The sequence below is a fragment of the Vulpes lagopus genome, chromosome 12, assembly GCF_018345385.1.
Source record: "Vulpes lagopus strain Blue_001 chromosome 12, ASM1834538v1, whole genome shotgun sequence".
NCBI lineage: Eukaryota > Metazoa > Chordata > Mammalia > Carnivora > Canidae > Vulpes > Vulpes lagopus.
The window spans coordinates 28,654,461-28,671,392 of NC_054835.1; the positions used below are offsets into that span (position 1 = coordinate 28,654,461).

Here is a 16,932-nt window from a genome sequence, read left to right on the forward strand (position 1 = left end):
CCCCTCAGAGAGGACTCCAATTCTTCAGCAGGGGTGAGTTGTTCAGGTTGTCCAAATGTCTGCTGTTTCTAGCCTCATCCCTGCCCCATTGGCTGGTCTCAGGGAGGGGGGGGGTTGGCCCATTGACTGTTGGAGGTAGGGATGAGAGGCAAGCAGATAGAAAGGGACCACCGAGGGGCCCTGAACAAGCCATCTATGGAGGGCCCGCTCCCAGGGGATGTGGCCAGGGATGGGCTGGCAGGCAAAGGTTCAGGCAAGGAGACCCAAGGAAAAGCTAGGTCTGCCCTGTGGTTCTGCTGCCCCTTTGGCCTACTCTCTGCCACCCTACCACAGATCCTGCCTCTAAGCTCCAGAGGCCCAACCCTCCATGGATGACTCCCCCATACCCCTGCTTCCAGGTCTGAGTCTCCAGGAAACCTCCCTCCAAGAACCACAGCCCTGAGCCTTTAGGAGCTCATTGACTGTCATCCACTCAGGCAAGCTGCTCCACCCCTGAGCCCACTCCGTCACTGTCAAATGGAGGTCATTACTATGTCTACCTTACAGGAATCCATGTAAAATGGCACCACAGTGCCTGGCACACAGCGGCTACTCAGTAATGCTGTATAGGCCTTGTTGTTTGGCCTCCACGTGCTTCCTTTATTGAGCTCACTCCAGGCTCTCCCACAAGGGGAGCAACTATCATCAGGGTGAAGGCAGGAGGCAGTGTAGACCATCCAGGCCCTGGCACCTGGAAGAAGCAAGAAAGGAAGGGAGGAAGGGAGGTCAGGGAGGGAGGCTGGCCTCTAAAGTTAGGGTTGTTCTGGATCTGGCTCTCTGAGCCCTCCTCCTCATGTCAGAGAGGCCATTGCAGGTGCCAGTTTCTGGGCCACTGGAAACCAAGTGGGCTGACAGTAATGGAGGGAGAAGCCCTCCAGGGCCTCTCCAGTTTGGGTACCTGCACCCTTCTGCAGCTGTGACCTTTACTGGGAGGCAGGTCAGGCCACGTGGGGTCCTTGGCAGGTCTCACAGTGGTTTGCTTTGACCCATGCTTTTTTCTGCAGTCAGGGCAAAAACACACAGAGACCAGAAGAGGGGCCACAAGCCTCACATACTCCCCCCATGGGCTTTTCATGACACCCACTGGAACCTCACTGGAGGGATTTTAGACTTTCCTTGAGTCTAAGAGGCACAGGCAGAGGGAGAAGCAGGCTCCATGCAGGGAGCCTGATGTGGGATTTGATCCCAGGACTCCAGGATCACACCCTGGTCCAAAGGCAGGCACCAAACTGCTGAGCCACCCAGGAATCCCCTGCGACTGTGTTTTAAATAAAGGGGGAAAGCTACCTACATATTGGTGGTTTTATTATAATAGTTAATATATTATCACAGTTCCTATTTTCCCAATTTGTTTTTTAGTCTTAAAACAAACAACTTAAAATTTTAAAAGAAGAATTGATCTCAGTGGTAAAGATATCCACATTCAGTAAACTCTTCACGTATGAAGTAAAATTTGCACTTTAAACCCACTGTACTTTGCAGTTCACCCTGTTTCACTGTTTCAAAAATTTTTTTTAAAGATTTTATTTATTTATTCATGAGAGAGACACACACACAGAAAGAGAGGTGGAGACAGGCAGAGGGAGAAGCAGGCTCCATGCAGGGAGCCTGACGTGGGACTTGATCCCAGACCTCCAGGATTAGGCCCGGGCTGAAGGCAGTGCTAAACCGCTGAGCCACCCGGGCTGCCCTGTTTCAAATGTTTAATGCAAATTATGACTCCAAATGGTCACAGAAAGTGACGGAATTGAAGGAAATCGAGTTCTATCTCTTCATCTTTGCAGTCACCATGTCCCTGCTGTCGCCTCAAACCCATTGTCTAAAAATAAGAGGCTCCTTCCACAGTCTGGCTATTGTGGACGTTGCTGCTATAGACATTGGGGTGCAGGTGTCCTGGCGTTTCACCGCGTCTGTATCTTTGGGGTAAGTCCCCAGCAGTGCAATTGCTGGGTCGTAGGGCAGTTCTATTTTTATTTTTTTTATTTTTTATTTTTTTAATTATTTTTTTTATCGGAGTTCGATTTGCCAACATATAGCATAACACCCAGTGCTCATCCCGTCCAGTGCCCCCCTCAGTGCCCGTCACCCAGTCACCCCAACCCCCCACCCACCTCCCTTTCCACCACCCCTTGTTTGTTTCCCAGAGTTAGGAGTCTCTCATGTTCTGTCTCCTTCTCTGATATTTCCCACTCATTTTCTCTCCTTTCCCCTTTATTCCCTTTCACTAATTTTTATATTCCCCAAATGAATGAGACCATACAATGTTTGTCCTTCTCCAATTGACTTATTCCACTCAGCATAATACCCTCCAGTTCCATCCACATCGAAGCAAATGGTGGGTATTTGTCATTTCTAATGGCTTAGTAATATCCCATTGTATACATAAACCACATCTTCTTTATCCATTCATCTTTCGATGGACGCCGAGGCTCCTTTGGAGAAGGACAAACATTATATGGTCTCATTCATTTGGGGAATATAAAAAATGGTGAAAGGGAATAAAGGGGAAAGGAGAGAAAATGAGTGGGAAATATCAGAGAAGGAGACAGAACATGAGAGACTCCTAACTCTGGGAAATGAACTAGGGGTGGTGGAAGGGGAGGTGGGTGGGGGGTTGGGGTGACTGGGTGACGGGCATTTAGGGGGGCACTTGACAGGATGAGCACTGGGTGATATGCTATATGTTGACAAATTGAACTCCAATAAAAAAATATACAAAAAAGGGCAGCCCCAGTGGCCCAGTGGTTTAGCACTGCCTTCAGCTGGGGTGTGATCCTGGAGTCCCGGGATCGAGTCCCACGTCGGGCTCCCTGCATGGAGCCTGCTTCTCCCTCTGCTTGTGCCTCTGCCTCTCTCTCTCTGTGTGTGTCTCTCATGAATGAATAAATGAAATCTCTAAAAAATATATATGAATAAAAAATATATATATTAAAAAACCCCAAATTTTTAACAATGATGCTGGAGGAAAGATGATCTTTCTTTCCTCTCCTTAGAAAATAAAGTGATACCAAAAATTGTTGTCACATAAGGAGACAAAGTATTTGTAGCCAGAAAAATGTAAGAAAAAGTATTATAGTTGTGTTAAGCAGTTAATTCACAGAAATAGGATATTCTATTTTTCTGAATTTGATATTTGTAATATTTGTCAACTTTTGTAAACATGAAATATTGTGGTTGCTTCTCAGATTCAAAATATTCATTTTCAAAAATAAATAAAAATAAATAAAAATAAAAGCAAGAGTATGCAGCACTAGCAGGGGACAGAAGGAGCCAAGCGCAGCCGCAGCCCGCGCCCTGACTGAACTGTCCGGATGGATGCACGCAGGCAGCCAGGGGAGCCACGCAGAGCGAGAACCCTCCCACATGAGCTCCAGGGAGAACGCGGTGCTCATTAAAGGATAAGCAATAAGGACACATTCATTTGAAGCTTATGCATGTTATTAAAGCAACAATAATTGCAACAGTTGTGTAGCATCGAGACCGGCAGAAGATGTCTTTGGGGACAGGTCTTCGTCACTGACAGTGATGCACGGTGGTGGGTCATCAGGAGCAGCCCACCCTTCTGTCTGTGTTATTAGAATTTCCCACATTTCCTACAGACAGTGCACCCCTTCTTGCCTGCATGGAGGTGACTGCATCCTCTGCCCTGTCCTTGGTGCTGGTGCTTTGCCCTTCCACTTGCCCTTGACAAAAGACAAGTCAAGAGGCTTTCATTTGCAAGTCCCTCCTCACACACCCCAAGTTTGGGTGCCTGGAGGAGGGCAGAGGGGGAGCATGGGGCTCTGAGCACTGAGGGGTGGGGAAGAGGCTGCTTATGTGCTGTACTGGGGATGCGCCTGGCCCGGGGTCATGGTCTCTGGGAGTCTGCACAGCAGCCCAGGGAAGCCCAAATCCCTCCACACTTCCAGGCCCTGCAGGACCTCTCCAGCCTCCACTCACCCCTCTCCACCTGCTCACCACACTCCAGCTTTGGTCTCCATGGTGCTTTCTGAAAGCGCTATGTGCTCCCTCATGTCTCAGTCCTTGTAATGGTCCCTTTGCCTGACTAACTTCTACTCAACCGCACAACCTAGCTAAGAAGTCACCTCCTCCAGGGAGCTTTCCTTCATCCCTTTCCTATTCACCCTCCAACACAGTCTGGGTTATATCAGCAGAGCACCGATGCTTTTCTCAGCACATATCAGGCTGTGAACCGAAGGCCACACTCTCACCATGTCCACCTCCTGGGCTGGCCCCTGAGTCCTTTGGGGCCCCAGGCCTGATCTCATTTACAGCTGTGTACCTAGCACCTTGCACTGGCCGGGCCTGTGGCCAGTGTTCAGAAATGTTCGTGGAACACGAGTGAACTGTGTTGTGTCCCAGCTTAACTCCATACCCTCTTCCACCCTGGAAAGGAGGACATGTCCCCTCCCCCACCCAGTGGGGGTCTCTCCTTCCTGCTCCAGGTGGCAGTCTGACACTCCCAGGACCTTGAGCCTGATAGGCCAGTTAGTTGGGGTGTGGCAGGGGTTAGGGAACTACACTGGCAGTGATATAGAGCCTTAGGTGGGTGCTAGGTGGGCCCCATGACTATCCCCAGTGTAAGGCTGGGAGGGCAGGAACCTGTGCTGGGGGCAGTTGGAGTGGGTACATCCAAAGGACATGAGGATGGACAGCCAACTAAGCATGGAGGCCACTTGCAGAGGACATCACAGTGGGATGCCCCACCCACCTACACCCAGGGTTGGGTGTTTGGGAAGCTTGGCTCCCTCCAAGGCATGGGTAAGTTCTTCCCTCCGTATGTGGAGTCCAGAACTCGCTGCTGGGGATGGGTAAGGCTCTTTACAGGCTGCGGCCTGCTTGGACCTAGAGGCTGGGGACTTATGCAGGAGAGCTCTTCCTCTGAAAATGAAATGGGCAAAATGAGAGCCTAAGACTGAGCCGCACAGGAGGGAGGGATTTGTTTGAGACTTACCAAAGAGACATCCTGGGGTGACGGGAGGAGATGAGGCTGGTGGAGACTGGGAAGAAGGGGGCCAGAGCAAGGGTAAGGGTATCCTGTGGGTCAGCCCTTCACCTGCTCCCCCTCCCTCCCTGACGGCCATGGGAGTATGAGGCTCCTGGGGGATTTGGCACCACTGGTCCCGTAAGCATTCTGTCCCCTTTGCTGACTTGTCTTGGACCTCCATATGCCGTCCCCTAAGGAAAGGAGCCCCCGGGCTCACACGGTCAGGCTCCTGCCACCTCCCCCCACCCCCAGAGCCCCATCTCCTCTCTCTATTCCTTGCCCTCTAAACCCACTGGCTTCCAGCTCCTACAGCAGGCCTGTGTCTACCTGCTGTGGGTTTCAACCATGAAGGCCCTTCTTTTGTGTCTGGTGATTCCTACTGACCCTCAGGTCCCACCTACAGGGAGCCTTGCCTGCCATGGCCCCACCGGCCAGGACTCAGGTGGCTGGGCCGTCCTGTTTCCTGCTCTTACAGTTCCTTTCATAGAACTTGACATCGTTGTAACTACATGTGTATTTTTGTGGTTGGATCTGATTAAGCTCCAACTCCCTAAAGGCCTGCTTGTGCCTGTTCTGTTGCTCACTGTAGCCACAGCACCTAACACAATGCCTGGTATAAAGCCTTAATAAGTGTTTGTGGAATGGAGGGATCAGCTTTGACCTTGCCCGTCACAGCTCTTGGGCCAGGGAATGGATCTGCTCCTCTTCATCTTTTAGGACCTGGTGCCCCTGGTCAGTGGCATTGGTCTCCCTGGGCTGGGCCAGCTCTGGGTTACTGGGTGCTGTTGTGGCCCAGACCCTGGACCAGAAAGGAGCCTTCCCTCTCTGGCACCTTTTAGCTACAATAATACCCAAGAACCTTCCCGCCCACCCTCCCCTGGCCATCTCAAAACCTCAAGATTCTGCAAGCACTTTCATAAGAACCGTCCACCAGCTACGGTGGAGCTGCTGGCCACAGGCCTGATTGGATCTCTTTATCTGCTCAGCCCCAACGGCCCCCATGGAAACAGTTGCTGTGGAACAGGGCTTGGGGCCTGCTGGGCCTGCTCCTGTTCCCAGAGGTTTCTGGGAATGGGGTCTTTTGGCCCTATTCTCATGATAAGAACACAGGTCTGCAGGGTGCAGGGCTTGGCTCAAACTGTAGTGGCTCCACGCTGCGCCAGAGGCCAGGGCAGGCCAGGAGTATGTGCACGTGCATATACATGTGCTCCAGAGCTGAAGACTGTCCTGGACAAGGCTGGAGAAAACTCACTGTGGGGCCTTGGAGAGCTAGCCTGGAGGCCTGCATCACACTGGCTCTGTGACCTTGAGTGAGGGCTTGATCTCTCTGATCTTCTAGTAAAGTCAGCAATAAGGGGGAATGTTCAGAAGACAGGAGCAATCTCTGGTGAGCGCTTGGGAGATGCGTGGGTCCAGATTGGGGGGTGGGGGTCAGCCGAGGGCGAGCGCCCTTCCTTTCTCTTTCCTGCCTTGGCATTATGTGGGAGCTGTACCTTACCTCCTCCATTGGACTGAAAACTCCCAGGGGCAAGGGCTGTAGGCAGGGAAGGAGGATTGTGGACTTTCAGACAAAGCAGACCCTGCTTTGAATCAGCAATATAGTGAGTGAGAGGGCTCAGTGGGGCATATGACCCACAGAGCTCTGCCACTTGTGCAGTCACTGAGGCCAGGAAGTACCAGTTCCAGAGGGAGGACTACAGCTGGCGTAGTGTGGTTTATTGTCCTTGTCATTTGCCAGCCTGGGCTCTGTGCTTTACTATGCTCACTTGAGTCTTTGCTATAGCCCTATGAAGCAGGTGCTGCCTCTAAGAACTCAGCTTTATTGTTGAAGTAGAGAGAAAACTTGTCATGGTCTTGGAGCCAGGGAAGGGATCTCAATCTGGGTCTTACTCTACCAGCTGCTTCCTTCTTTCCCGAGCTTCTAAGGGCACAGGTGTGACAGACTGGGAAGGTGACCTGCGCCTGAGCACACAAGGCAGGCCTGGTGGCCCCTGAGTAGGACTTGAGGACAATCTGTCAGGCCAGGCTGGCTGCCCACCTGTACTGACCAGGCTCCCTGCTGGGTGAAGCTGCTGTGGTGGCTGCCCCAATGTGTGGGAGGAATGGAAGCCACTCTGGAGTAAGGGGGGACAGGGAGGAGCACAGAAAGAGGTAGGGGCTGGCTCCCAGAGCCTAAGAGGGAGGGCTGCACACTCCCTCAGCCCCCTTAGCCTCACACTGTAAATAAAAACCAAAAACAGTCTCTCCACAAGAAAGGGCCCACACTGATCCATTTTTGCATCTTGGCATCTCAATACCTCTAGAAAGAATAAATGCCTGAAAGTTGTAGAAATTTAGACACCCTGTTGAATGCAATAGTCTCTTGCTTGGGACATTTACAATTTAGAAGTTTTAAAAATGCAAACAATGACTTGGGTGGCACCTGGCTGGCTCCGTGGTAGAGCATCTGACTCTTGATCTCCAGGTTGTGAGTTTGAGTCCCATGCTGGGTGTTGAGATTACTTAAAAAAAAAAAAAAAAAAAAAAAGATTTAAAAAATGCAAACAACAACTTGTAAGACTGTGCAGATTTTACCCCTACCCTCCTTGTCACAGCCTTCCCAGCATCTTTGGTGGGGGTGATGAGCTTGGGGGTGGTTCCAGTCCTTGGCAGCACTGGAAGTGGCTAGAACCAGCACCCAATGTCCAGGGCAGGAAGCCTACTAGCCAAACCCTTTCTTCTACTTCTTTCTTCTTCTTCTTCCTTCTTCTTCTTCTTCTCCTTCTTCTCCTTTTCTTCTTCTTCTCTTCTTCTCTTCTTCTTCTTCTCTTCTCCTTTTCTTCTTCTTTTCTTCTTCTTCTTTTCTTCTTCTTCTCTTCTTCTTTTCTTCTTCTTTTCTTCTTCTTCTCTTCTTCTTCTCTTCTTCTTTTCTTCTCTTCTTCTTCTTCTTCTTCTTCTTCTTCTTCTTTTCTTCTTCTTCTTCTTCTTCTTCTTCTTCTTCTTCTTCTTTTCTTCTTCTTCTTCTTCTTCTTCTTCTTCTTCTTCTTCTTCTTCTTCTTCTTCTTCTTCTTCTTCTTCTTCTTCTTCTTTTCTTCTTCTTCTTCTTCTTTTCTTCTTCTTCTTCTTCTTCTTTTCTTCTTCTTCTTCTTCTTCTTCTTCTTCTTCTTCTTCTTCTTCTTCTTCTTCTTCTTCTTCTTCTTCTTCTTCTTCTTCTTCTTCTTCTTCTTCTTCTTCTTCTTCTTCTTCTTCTCTTCTTCTTCTCTTCTTCTTCTTCTTCTTCTCTTCTTCTTCTTCTTCTTCTTCTTCTCTTCTTCTTCTTCTCTTCTTCTTCTTCTCTTCTCTTCTTCTTCTTCTTCTTCTTCTTCTTCTTCTTCTTCTTCTTCTTCTTCTTCTTCTTCTTCTTCTTCTTCTTCTTCTCTTCTTCTTCTTCTTCTTCTTCTCTTCTTCTTCTTCTTCTTCTTCTTCTTCTTCTCTTCTTCTTCTCTTCTTCTTCTTCTTCTTCTTCTCTTCTTCTTCTCTTCTTCTTCTTCTTCTCTTCTTCTTCTCTTCTTCTTCTTCTTCTCTTCTTCTTCTTCTCTTCTTCTTCTTCTCTTCTCTTCTTCTTCTCTTCTCTCTTCTTCTTCTTCTTCTTCTTCTTCTTCTTCTTCTTCTCCTTCTCCTTCTCTTCTTCTTCTCCTTCTCCTTCTCTTCTTCTTCTTCTTCTCTTCTTCTTCTTCTTCTCTTCTTCTTCTTCTTCTTCTCTTCTTCTTCTTCTTCTTCTCTTCTTCTTCTTCTTCTTCTTCTCCTTTTCTTCTTCTTCTCCTTTCTTCTTCTTCTCTTTTCTTCTTCTTCTTCTTCTTCTTCTTCTTCTTCTTCTTCTTCTTCTTCTTCTTCTTCTTCTCTTCTTCTTCTCTTCTTCTTCTTCTTCTTCTTCTTCTTCTTCTTCTTCTTCTCCTTCTTCTTCTTCTTTTTAAAGAAGATAACAGTTTTATTTTAAATATTGAAAGCACCTATTTGTTTGTTTTGCCAGATGGTAATGAGTACATGACTATTAATAGGGGCAACCAGAAGCCCTGTTCTGGTCTTTCCTTGGCTGTTTCTTATTTTTCCATTTTTGAAATTGAAGTTCGGTTTGCCAACATATATATAACACCAAGTGCTCATGCCATCAAGTGCCCTCCTCAGTGCCTGTCACCCCGCTACCGCATACCCTGCCCACTTCCCCTTCCACTATCCTTGTTCATTTCCCAGAGTTAGGAGTCTCTCATGTTTTGTCATCCTTTCTAATTTTTCCCACTCATTTTCCCTCCTTTCCCTTGTAAACCCTTTTACTATTTCTTATATTCCCCGTATGAGTGAATCATCAGATTGTCCTTCTCTGATTGACTTACTTCACTCAGCGTAATACCTTCCAGTTCTATCCCTGTTGAAGCAAATGGTGGGTATTCGTCCTTTCTAATTAGCCAGAAGAGATGGAGTCAGATGTTCTCCCAATGCTCCTCCCTGACACAGCCCTATTGCTGAGGGGGTATTGGGTTGGTGGATAACCTCCAGAACCAGAAGGTCAGAGAGATCTGCTGCCAAGGACCAATATTTACGATATTATTTGCTCATTTATTCTTTCAACAAATATTTGTGGCGAGCCTTCCCATGCTAGGTCCTGTGCGAGGCCCTAGGGTTATATGGTGGTGAGCAAAAACAGGAGAGACATGAAACAAACATTGCCCCCTGCAGGTCTGAGGAAGGAAAAGCCCTAGGTAGGTACACCCTCATGTAAATGTGAAAGGGTACTCCTAAGTCCTTTGTTAGACTTTCCTAAAGAAACAGCTAGTTAGTGCAGAACTTGAACTTGAATTGGTCTCTTTACTACACAGTGAATTTTTAACCTCCTCTATCAGGTCTGACCTCTATAACTCATTCTCTGCCTGGCAGCCAACATGACCTTTTTTAAAAAAAATTTATTTATTTATTCATGAGGGGCACAGAGAGAGGCAGAGACATAAGCAGAGGGAGAAGCAGACTCTCCACGGGTAGCTTGACACAGGACTGGATCCCAGGACCATGGGATCATAACCTGAGCCAAAGGCAGATGCTCAACCACTGAGCCACCCAGGTGCTCCTCAACATGACCTTTTAAAATATAAATTAGATCATGCTACCACCCCAACCTCCATTCAAACCTTCCAAAGACTTACTGCATTTAGAATACAATTCAGGCTCTCTCCTCATCTGGCTCTTATCTACGCATCCATAGTAACTTAAAAATATATCCACAAATTCTATGACACTCCTCATTCAAAAGATGGAATTTAATTCCCTCCTTGGAACGTGGACTGCCCTGGGTGGCTTACTTCTGTCTAAGAGAATGTGGTAGAAGAGATGCTCTGTGACTTCTGAGACTACATGGTAGAAAGGCTACCACTTCCACCTGGCTGTCTGTCCCAGGACACATGTCCTTGGAACCTAGCTACCATGTTGTGAGAGAGCCCAGGTTACATGGGTAGGCCAGTCAACTGCCCCACCCAGGTACCCAACTGACACCAACATCAACAGCCAGACATGTGAGAGCGTGAAACTCAAATGATTCTACCCTTCACCTTTTAGTCTTGCAGCCAAGGCCCAAGAAACAAAGTTAAGTTGCCTCTGCCATGGCTTGCCAGAACTCCTCGCCCCATGGAACTTGTGAGAGATAATACAGGACTACGAGTTTCAAGCTGCTGGGTTTGGGGTTGATTTGTTATGCAGCAGTAGATAATTAATACAACATCTTAGAGCTCCTCTCCTACCAAGATCCTCTGTTCATCACACTCCACTTACACTCTTTTCTTTTCCCTTTGGCCACCAAGTTCATTTTTACCTCAGGACCTCTGCATTCACTGTTTCTTCTATCTAGAATGCTTGCCCATCACCTGAATCTGGCCTGACTGGCTCCTCACTATCCAGATCTTTGCTCAAATGTCCCCTCCTCAGAGATTCCTCCTCAACCACATCTTATAATATTGCCCTCCCCCACCAGTCACAGTACTCCATGAATTTCCTTTATAGCCTCTATTCATAAAATTATTTATTTGTCCATTTATTACTTATCTACCTCCTTACACTCCTTCCTTCCTTTTTCCAACACCTCCTGTGGAGAGGAGGAAATGACGTGTCTTTTCCTCATGAGAGTTCTCACTGCAAGGCAGTGGGTCTCCTGGTCTTTGCGGCTCCTCTGTCCATTCATACCATAGGACAAACCCAGGGGCCTGTGGGCCCCATTTCCACATTCTTGGGAGGGCTGCAAGAGGCTTCCTGAGGCACATTCCCTGTCATGGGAGACAGGGTTACAGTTCGACCTCTTCTTCCCCCCCTGGCCTTCATCTCAGAGGTCATCCCCACAGCCTTGCTGTTTTATTGACATCAGTACAGAATCAGAGAGAGCATGAGGTCCTCTCTTTTCACTGCTCACACTCTCCTCCATAAGGCCTCTGATTTCTCACCTCTCTAGTTCTAATTATTTCCCCACTTTTCAGGGTCCCCCCATATCTCATGTACACACACACACCCCAGTTTCATGAAGGGCAGGTGTTGAGAATAACCCACTTGGCAGGGAGAATTTTAGCTTTGATATTGTTTAAAGTTGCCCAGGTATGGTACTTACTGAAGCACCTTTAGTCAGTTTTATTGTTTTAACTTTTCCACTGAGAAAGAACGATGTATGGCCTGCACGGGCATGCTCTTCCTTTCCTTGGTGTGGCCCAGCATCCAGGAGATGCAGGAGACATGGCTATAGGGAGCTCTATGGGAGGCATCATTGTCCTTCATGGCCCACCTGCTTCCTCTCCCACTTTTAGCTCTCCCTCAATCTCAGCTCCCTCAGCAACTAGTTGCTCATGGTTCCTATTGCATTGGACACATGCAAAGACTATTGCATAGTCTTCTGAGGACTCCCTGCATCCTCATGGTCTTATCCTTTCTTCCCTTGGTTCAACCAAAACAAAGTCAGTTTTCCTAAGAACCTAGGGATACAGAGGGCAGGTGGGACAGAAAAACTAAATAGGAAACACTCAGTAAATACTTGTTTAATGGTTGTTTAATGGATGAACAAAAACATGAATGTCTAGACATAAATAATTACAAGTTCCTTGGATGGTGTCATTTAAGGAATACTCTACTTGGGCCTTTTATGGCAGACATATCTGGGAGGGGAATCTGTCCACCCACGTGCTCCTTCTCTGGGAACAACTCTCAACCACAATTTCTGCTGGAGGGATGGACCTCAATGCCCATGCTTATGTCACATGACCAGCACATCCTCTCAGCCACATGGGACATGTGGCCCAACCTCAGACCATCAGATTATTTTCATAGGGCTTTGGAATTTGAACCTGAGGCTCTGAGCTAGTTGACTGCAGAAGGCAGAATGGGAAAGTCTGGTTTTCAGGCTGAGGCTCTGAGTCATATACAAGGTGACTCTATAAGGACAAAAGGAGGGCAGAAAAGAGGAGAGACCAGCTGTGTCTGTCTGACAGCTTCTTATTCCCACAATACACAACTTCAGGGAGAACTTTAAACCTCCTCTTTTTATTGAAAGTGGCAAAGGTCACAGCCCCTTGCAACTGTTACCACAACCTTTCTCATCAAGTCTGACCCCAAAGCTCCAGCGTGAGAATGAAGGAAATACATGATAGATGTGTGGCAATGAGGTCCAGGAAGAGAGAAAGCAAGGAACACCAGTAAACTGGCCCACGTGGATGGAAAGACTGAACTGGCAGAAATCAACATAGGGAGGGAGAGAGGGAAAAAGAGGTGGGGGTAAAGAGAAATAGCACACTGCTAGAGAGCACGGTCTACACACAAAGTACTACAGCAGGCCTCAAATGTATGTTTACAAAAATGAATAAATGAGTAAATGATCAGATCTTCCCCACTCAATTTGCAAGAAGTGTGGAGTCTGAAAATCGGGGTGAGGAGGTAGAGATCGCAGTAAGCTATTAGGGCCTTGCAGACATGCCCCTGAATCTATGTTCACTCTCTGTTCTCTGTTTCACTCTTGGGCATGTTGCATGGCCCTCCCACCCTCTCCAGGCCTCCCTCACTGACTGAGGAATTGCCACCAAACACTTCCAAAACACTACCCATCTGATGAGAGACTAATGTCAGGCAGAATGATAACAATGACAATAATCCTTACGTAGGTTCTATGTAAGGTTTATAAAATATTCGTACACATTTTTTTTGGAATCTTGTAACAAATCTGTGAGATTGTTGGGACAGATATTGCTTCATGCCAGTCCTGTGCAGAGGAATCCACGAGTTCAAGAGAGGCCAGGTGGCCTCTCCGAGGTCACCAGTCTGGTGACAAATGGGCCAGGGGCTCCCAGTTTAGGGCTAAGTCTTCAAAGGCCTGTGCTTTCTCTAACATGTTTGGACACAGACCAATAGTGGCTGGGAAAACACGTAAACTAGGGGAAATACCTTTCTCACTGGGGAAATACCTTTCTTGTAAGAGGAAACCATCCACCAAGGAGAAAAGAAGGGTGGCTTTCTGGAGCCATGAGAACTTCTCACTGTAGCAGGAGTTTTAGAACTCCAGCATAAACCTTAGCCACCAAACAGGACTTGTTCCTTTTTCCTAAGAATCAGAGTAAGGTGCTTAGTTTCAGAACTCAGTCACTTCTGTGATGACCTCCACAACGTATCCACAAGCTGTGAAGACAGCAGGAACAGTAGCTCTCCCTCCACTTCACAAATGGAAAAGCAAGCCAGGGAGAAGTGACCTACTCATTGTCCAAGATCCCTTTTACAAAGCAGCCGGCGCCTCCCTAGTCTCCTCACTGCTGCCTGCACCTCCTGGTTCCTCAGCGTGTAGATCATGGGGTTGAGCATGGGGGTCATGACCGTGTGACTGATGGACACAGCCTTGTCCATGGAGAAGGGGGTGAAGGGCCGAGCATAGAGGTAAATGCTTGGAATGAAAACCATAGACACAACGACGATGTGGGTGGTACAGGTGGAAGCTGCCTTCCTCCTCGCCTGCCCAGAGTGGGACCTCAGCATCACCAGGATGACAGAGTAGGAGGTCAGGAGGAGAAAGAACCAGATGATATCCAACAGCCCACTGTTGGAGATCATGAGGAACTCCAGAAGGGACGTGTCAGTGCAGGCAAGTCTCAGCACTTGTGGGACATCGCAGTAGAAGTTATCCAGGATGTTGGGGCCACAGAAAGGCAGTGGAAGCATCAGAGCCAGTTGGGCAATGGAATGCACAAATCCCCCTATCCAAGCAGCAACCACCAGTCGGACACAGAGCTGAGTGTTCATGATGGTGACATAGTGGAGGGGCCGGGAGATGGCAACGAGGCGGTCATAGGCCATCACAGAGAGGAAGAAGACCATGGCACCTCCCAGAAAGTGAAAGAAGAAGATCTGGGCCATGCAGCCCTGGTAGGAGATGGTCTTCTTCTCAGAGAGGAAGTCCACCAGCATCTTTGGGGCAGTGACAGAGGAGAAACAGAGGTCCAGCACAGCCAGATTTCGGAGCAGAAAGTACATGGGTGTGTGGAGCCGGGTGTCTGAGGTCACTGTGACCATGATGAGGAGGTTGCCTACGACAGTGGTGGTGTAGACAAACAAGAACACCAGAAACAGGAAAAGCTGGAGCTCTCGAGTCTGGGAGAGTCCCAAGAAGACAAATTCTGATACCCACGTGAGGTTCTCTGGCTCCATGGTGGTATGGAGAAGTCCATACACCTAAAGAAACTGAACCATAGGCATTGATGCAAGAAGTCACTACTTGCCTTTTTTTAGTGCTCTGCAGCTCAGAACTGAGTTGTCCAGGTCTATATGATGGGCATCTGTGTGTAGACCATATCACTATGTGCTGATTAAATGGCCTTGTCTGCAGAGAGCTTACAAGTTGGTGGTATAATATACATTTTTGAGATATCTTAAAGCCATCCAGAGACCTATCCAACCTGCTTTTCAAAGACTTGGTGTGATATAGTGGGTGCGGGACACTCAGAGGCCAACAGAACAGCAGTCAAATTTCAGGTCTTCCATTTCTTTAAGATTTGACCTTAAATTTACTTAATCTCTCTGGCTTGTGTCATTATCTGAGTTAGGACTAAAAATACATTATGGGACTTTCTGAGGGCTAAGTAAAATGATACCTACAAAGTTTCTAGAACAGTGTCTGGAAATAAATGATAATCACTTTCTGTGTCATCTCCTCCTCTAAAGACATCCTTCCTTCTTCCAGTCTCAAATTTTTCTACCGGTCCCTTTTCACACAATATTTAACACATCATATAATGTTAATGAACTTCCTATGTTGTCTGTTTTCCCTCCACAATACAACCCTGTAGGATCCTACAGACATACGGTCTCAATTTCACAATGTATCTGTGCCTCTCCATGGCCCTCCTTGCTCGCAGTCGGTGCTTAGTAAGTACCTGGTGTTGACTGCTGGGTTGGGTGAGTGGCTACAGGGTGGGCAGGGTGGTGCAGTGAGCCTCTGGGAGCCCCTGGGACATGGTTAGGTGCGGGGGATATCCAGTTTTCTCCACCCCTTAGTGTAGGTGTTCCCTTACTTGGTGAGGCTCCCCAGAACATAGGCGTCCCAAGAAGCAGAGAATACGGGACTCTCATTACATTGAGTAACAGATGATGAATATATTGTTTGAAGAACATGCAACTCTTCCAAAAGGAAGTACTGCAATTTCAGAAGATGGTACTGAATCCACAGGCAGAGGAGAAAGGAAAATGCTCCAGAAATTGATGGGGAAATTGAGGAGGAACTAAAGGAAGAAGAGGGAGGAACAGAGCAGGTGAAGGAAGGGAAATGGGAAGGGGCGGGCAGGGGAGGGAGAGAAAGAGCCAAAGCTGGAGAAGAAGGTGATGGAGCAGGAGACATGGAGGGGGACAGGGTTCGGGGGTCAGGGGGTGGGGGCAGCCTCTCCCATCCTCTCTCACCTGCCAGTGCAGCCCACTATCCAATAGAGGTCTTTCTCTTCTTATGTCTCACATCCATTTGCTCTCCCTCCAGTCCACCTTCTGCACGGCTGTCCCGGAGGCCTTCCTGGACCTGGTCAGGGGCGTCTCCCGTTCTTGCAGTGGGGCTCTGCGCGCTCGCTAGCGTTCCTTAGGAGCCAAACGCTTTGTAGATCCCGTCATAGTGGAAACACCTGCTTGCATTTGTGCATATAGCATGCACTCAGCCTGTCCTGTGGGCCGTCAAAACAAAGCCTGTGCCTGCCTTTCTAATCAGGATCTCTGCCTCTGAGGACCACTGGCTCTTTAACATATTGTAGTTTCTTAAACATGCCACCTATTTGCTTATTTCCATGTGCGGTTCGTCGAATTCTGTTTGCTACCTTCCCTGACTTAGAAAATACTTGGACCTCACCCTCTCTGGCGCTTATCTAGCCCATTCTGCCCTACAGAACTAATTCCCATTTCTTGGGCTTCTTGTAATATTTTAAAACACCTTAGCTATAGGTTTATCATCATTTATTTGTTCCATCTTCTCCCATCAACCGACATTATAATTTCCATATATTAGTAACCCCAGAACCAGATACAGCCACTCTGATACACATATCTCAATGACTGTTGTCAAAGTACTGTATCAAGAAGTAATTGATTACATGGTAATGTTACTTATCCCCAGCCCCTACCTCAGAAGGCTGGTTCTATGTCCAGTTGCTAAAATTACTGAGTCTTACATGTAACCTGAAGCTGCTGTTTTAACAGCAACTTCCCCCTGAAGTTACTTCCAGGGGGTCTCCTCACACTTTAGATTTACTACCTTCAAGTCTGTCACCTATTTATCCTGGCCACCACCCCTCCCCCCGCAGGTGTTTTCAAGAACCCAATTACTGCTGACCTATCAGCAGGTGAGGAGACCGTCAGTCTCCTCACATGCGTCCTCATCCCCATGGGCATGACCCTGGGGAAGAGGGCCTATC

At 47.9% G+C, this 16,932-nt stretch overlaps 1 protein-coding gene across 1 annotated transcript; it reads right to left on the minus strand.

Moving 5' to 3' along the window:
- Nucleotides 1–13,747: 13,747 nt before the first annotated feature.
- On the minus strand, nt 13,748–14,692 carry LOC121473975 (olfactory receptor 4D2). The gene has a single exon (XM_041726807.1). The coding sequence runs from the start codon at nt 14,690–14,692 to the stop codon at nt 13,748–13,750; it is 945 nt and encodes a 314-aa protein (XP_041582741.1).
- Between the last annotated feature and the right edge of the window lie 2,240 nt (nt 14,693–16,932).

Coding starts and splice junctions, on each gene's coding strand:
- LOC121473975 (XM_041726807.1), bottom strand. CDS start 14,692: ATGGAGCCAGAGAACCTCACGTGGGTATCAGAATTTGTCTTCTTGGGA.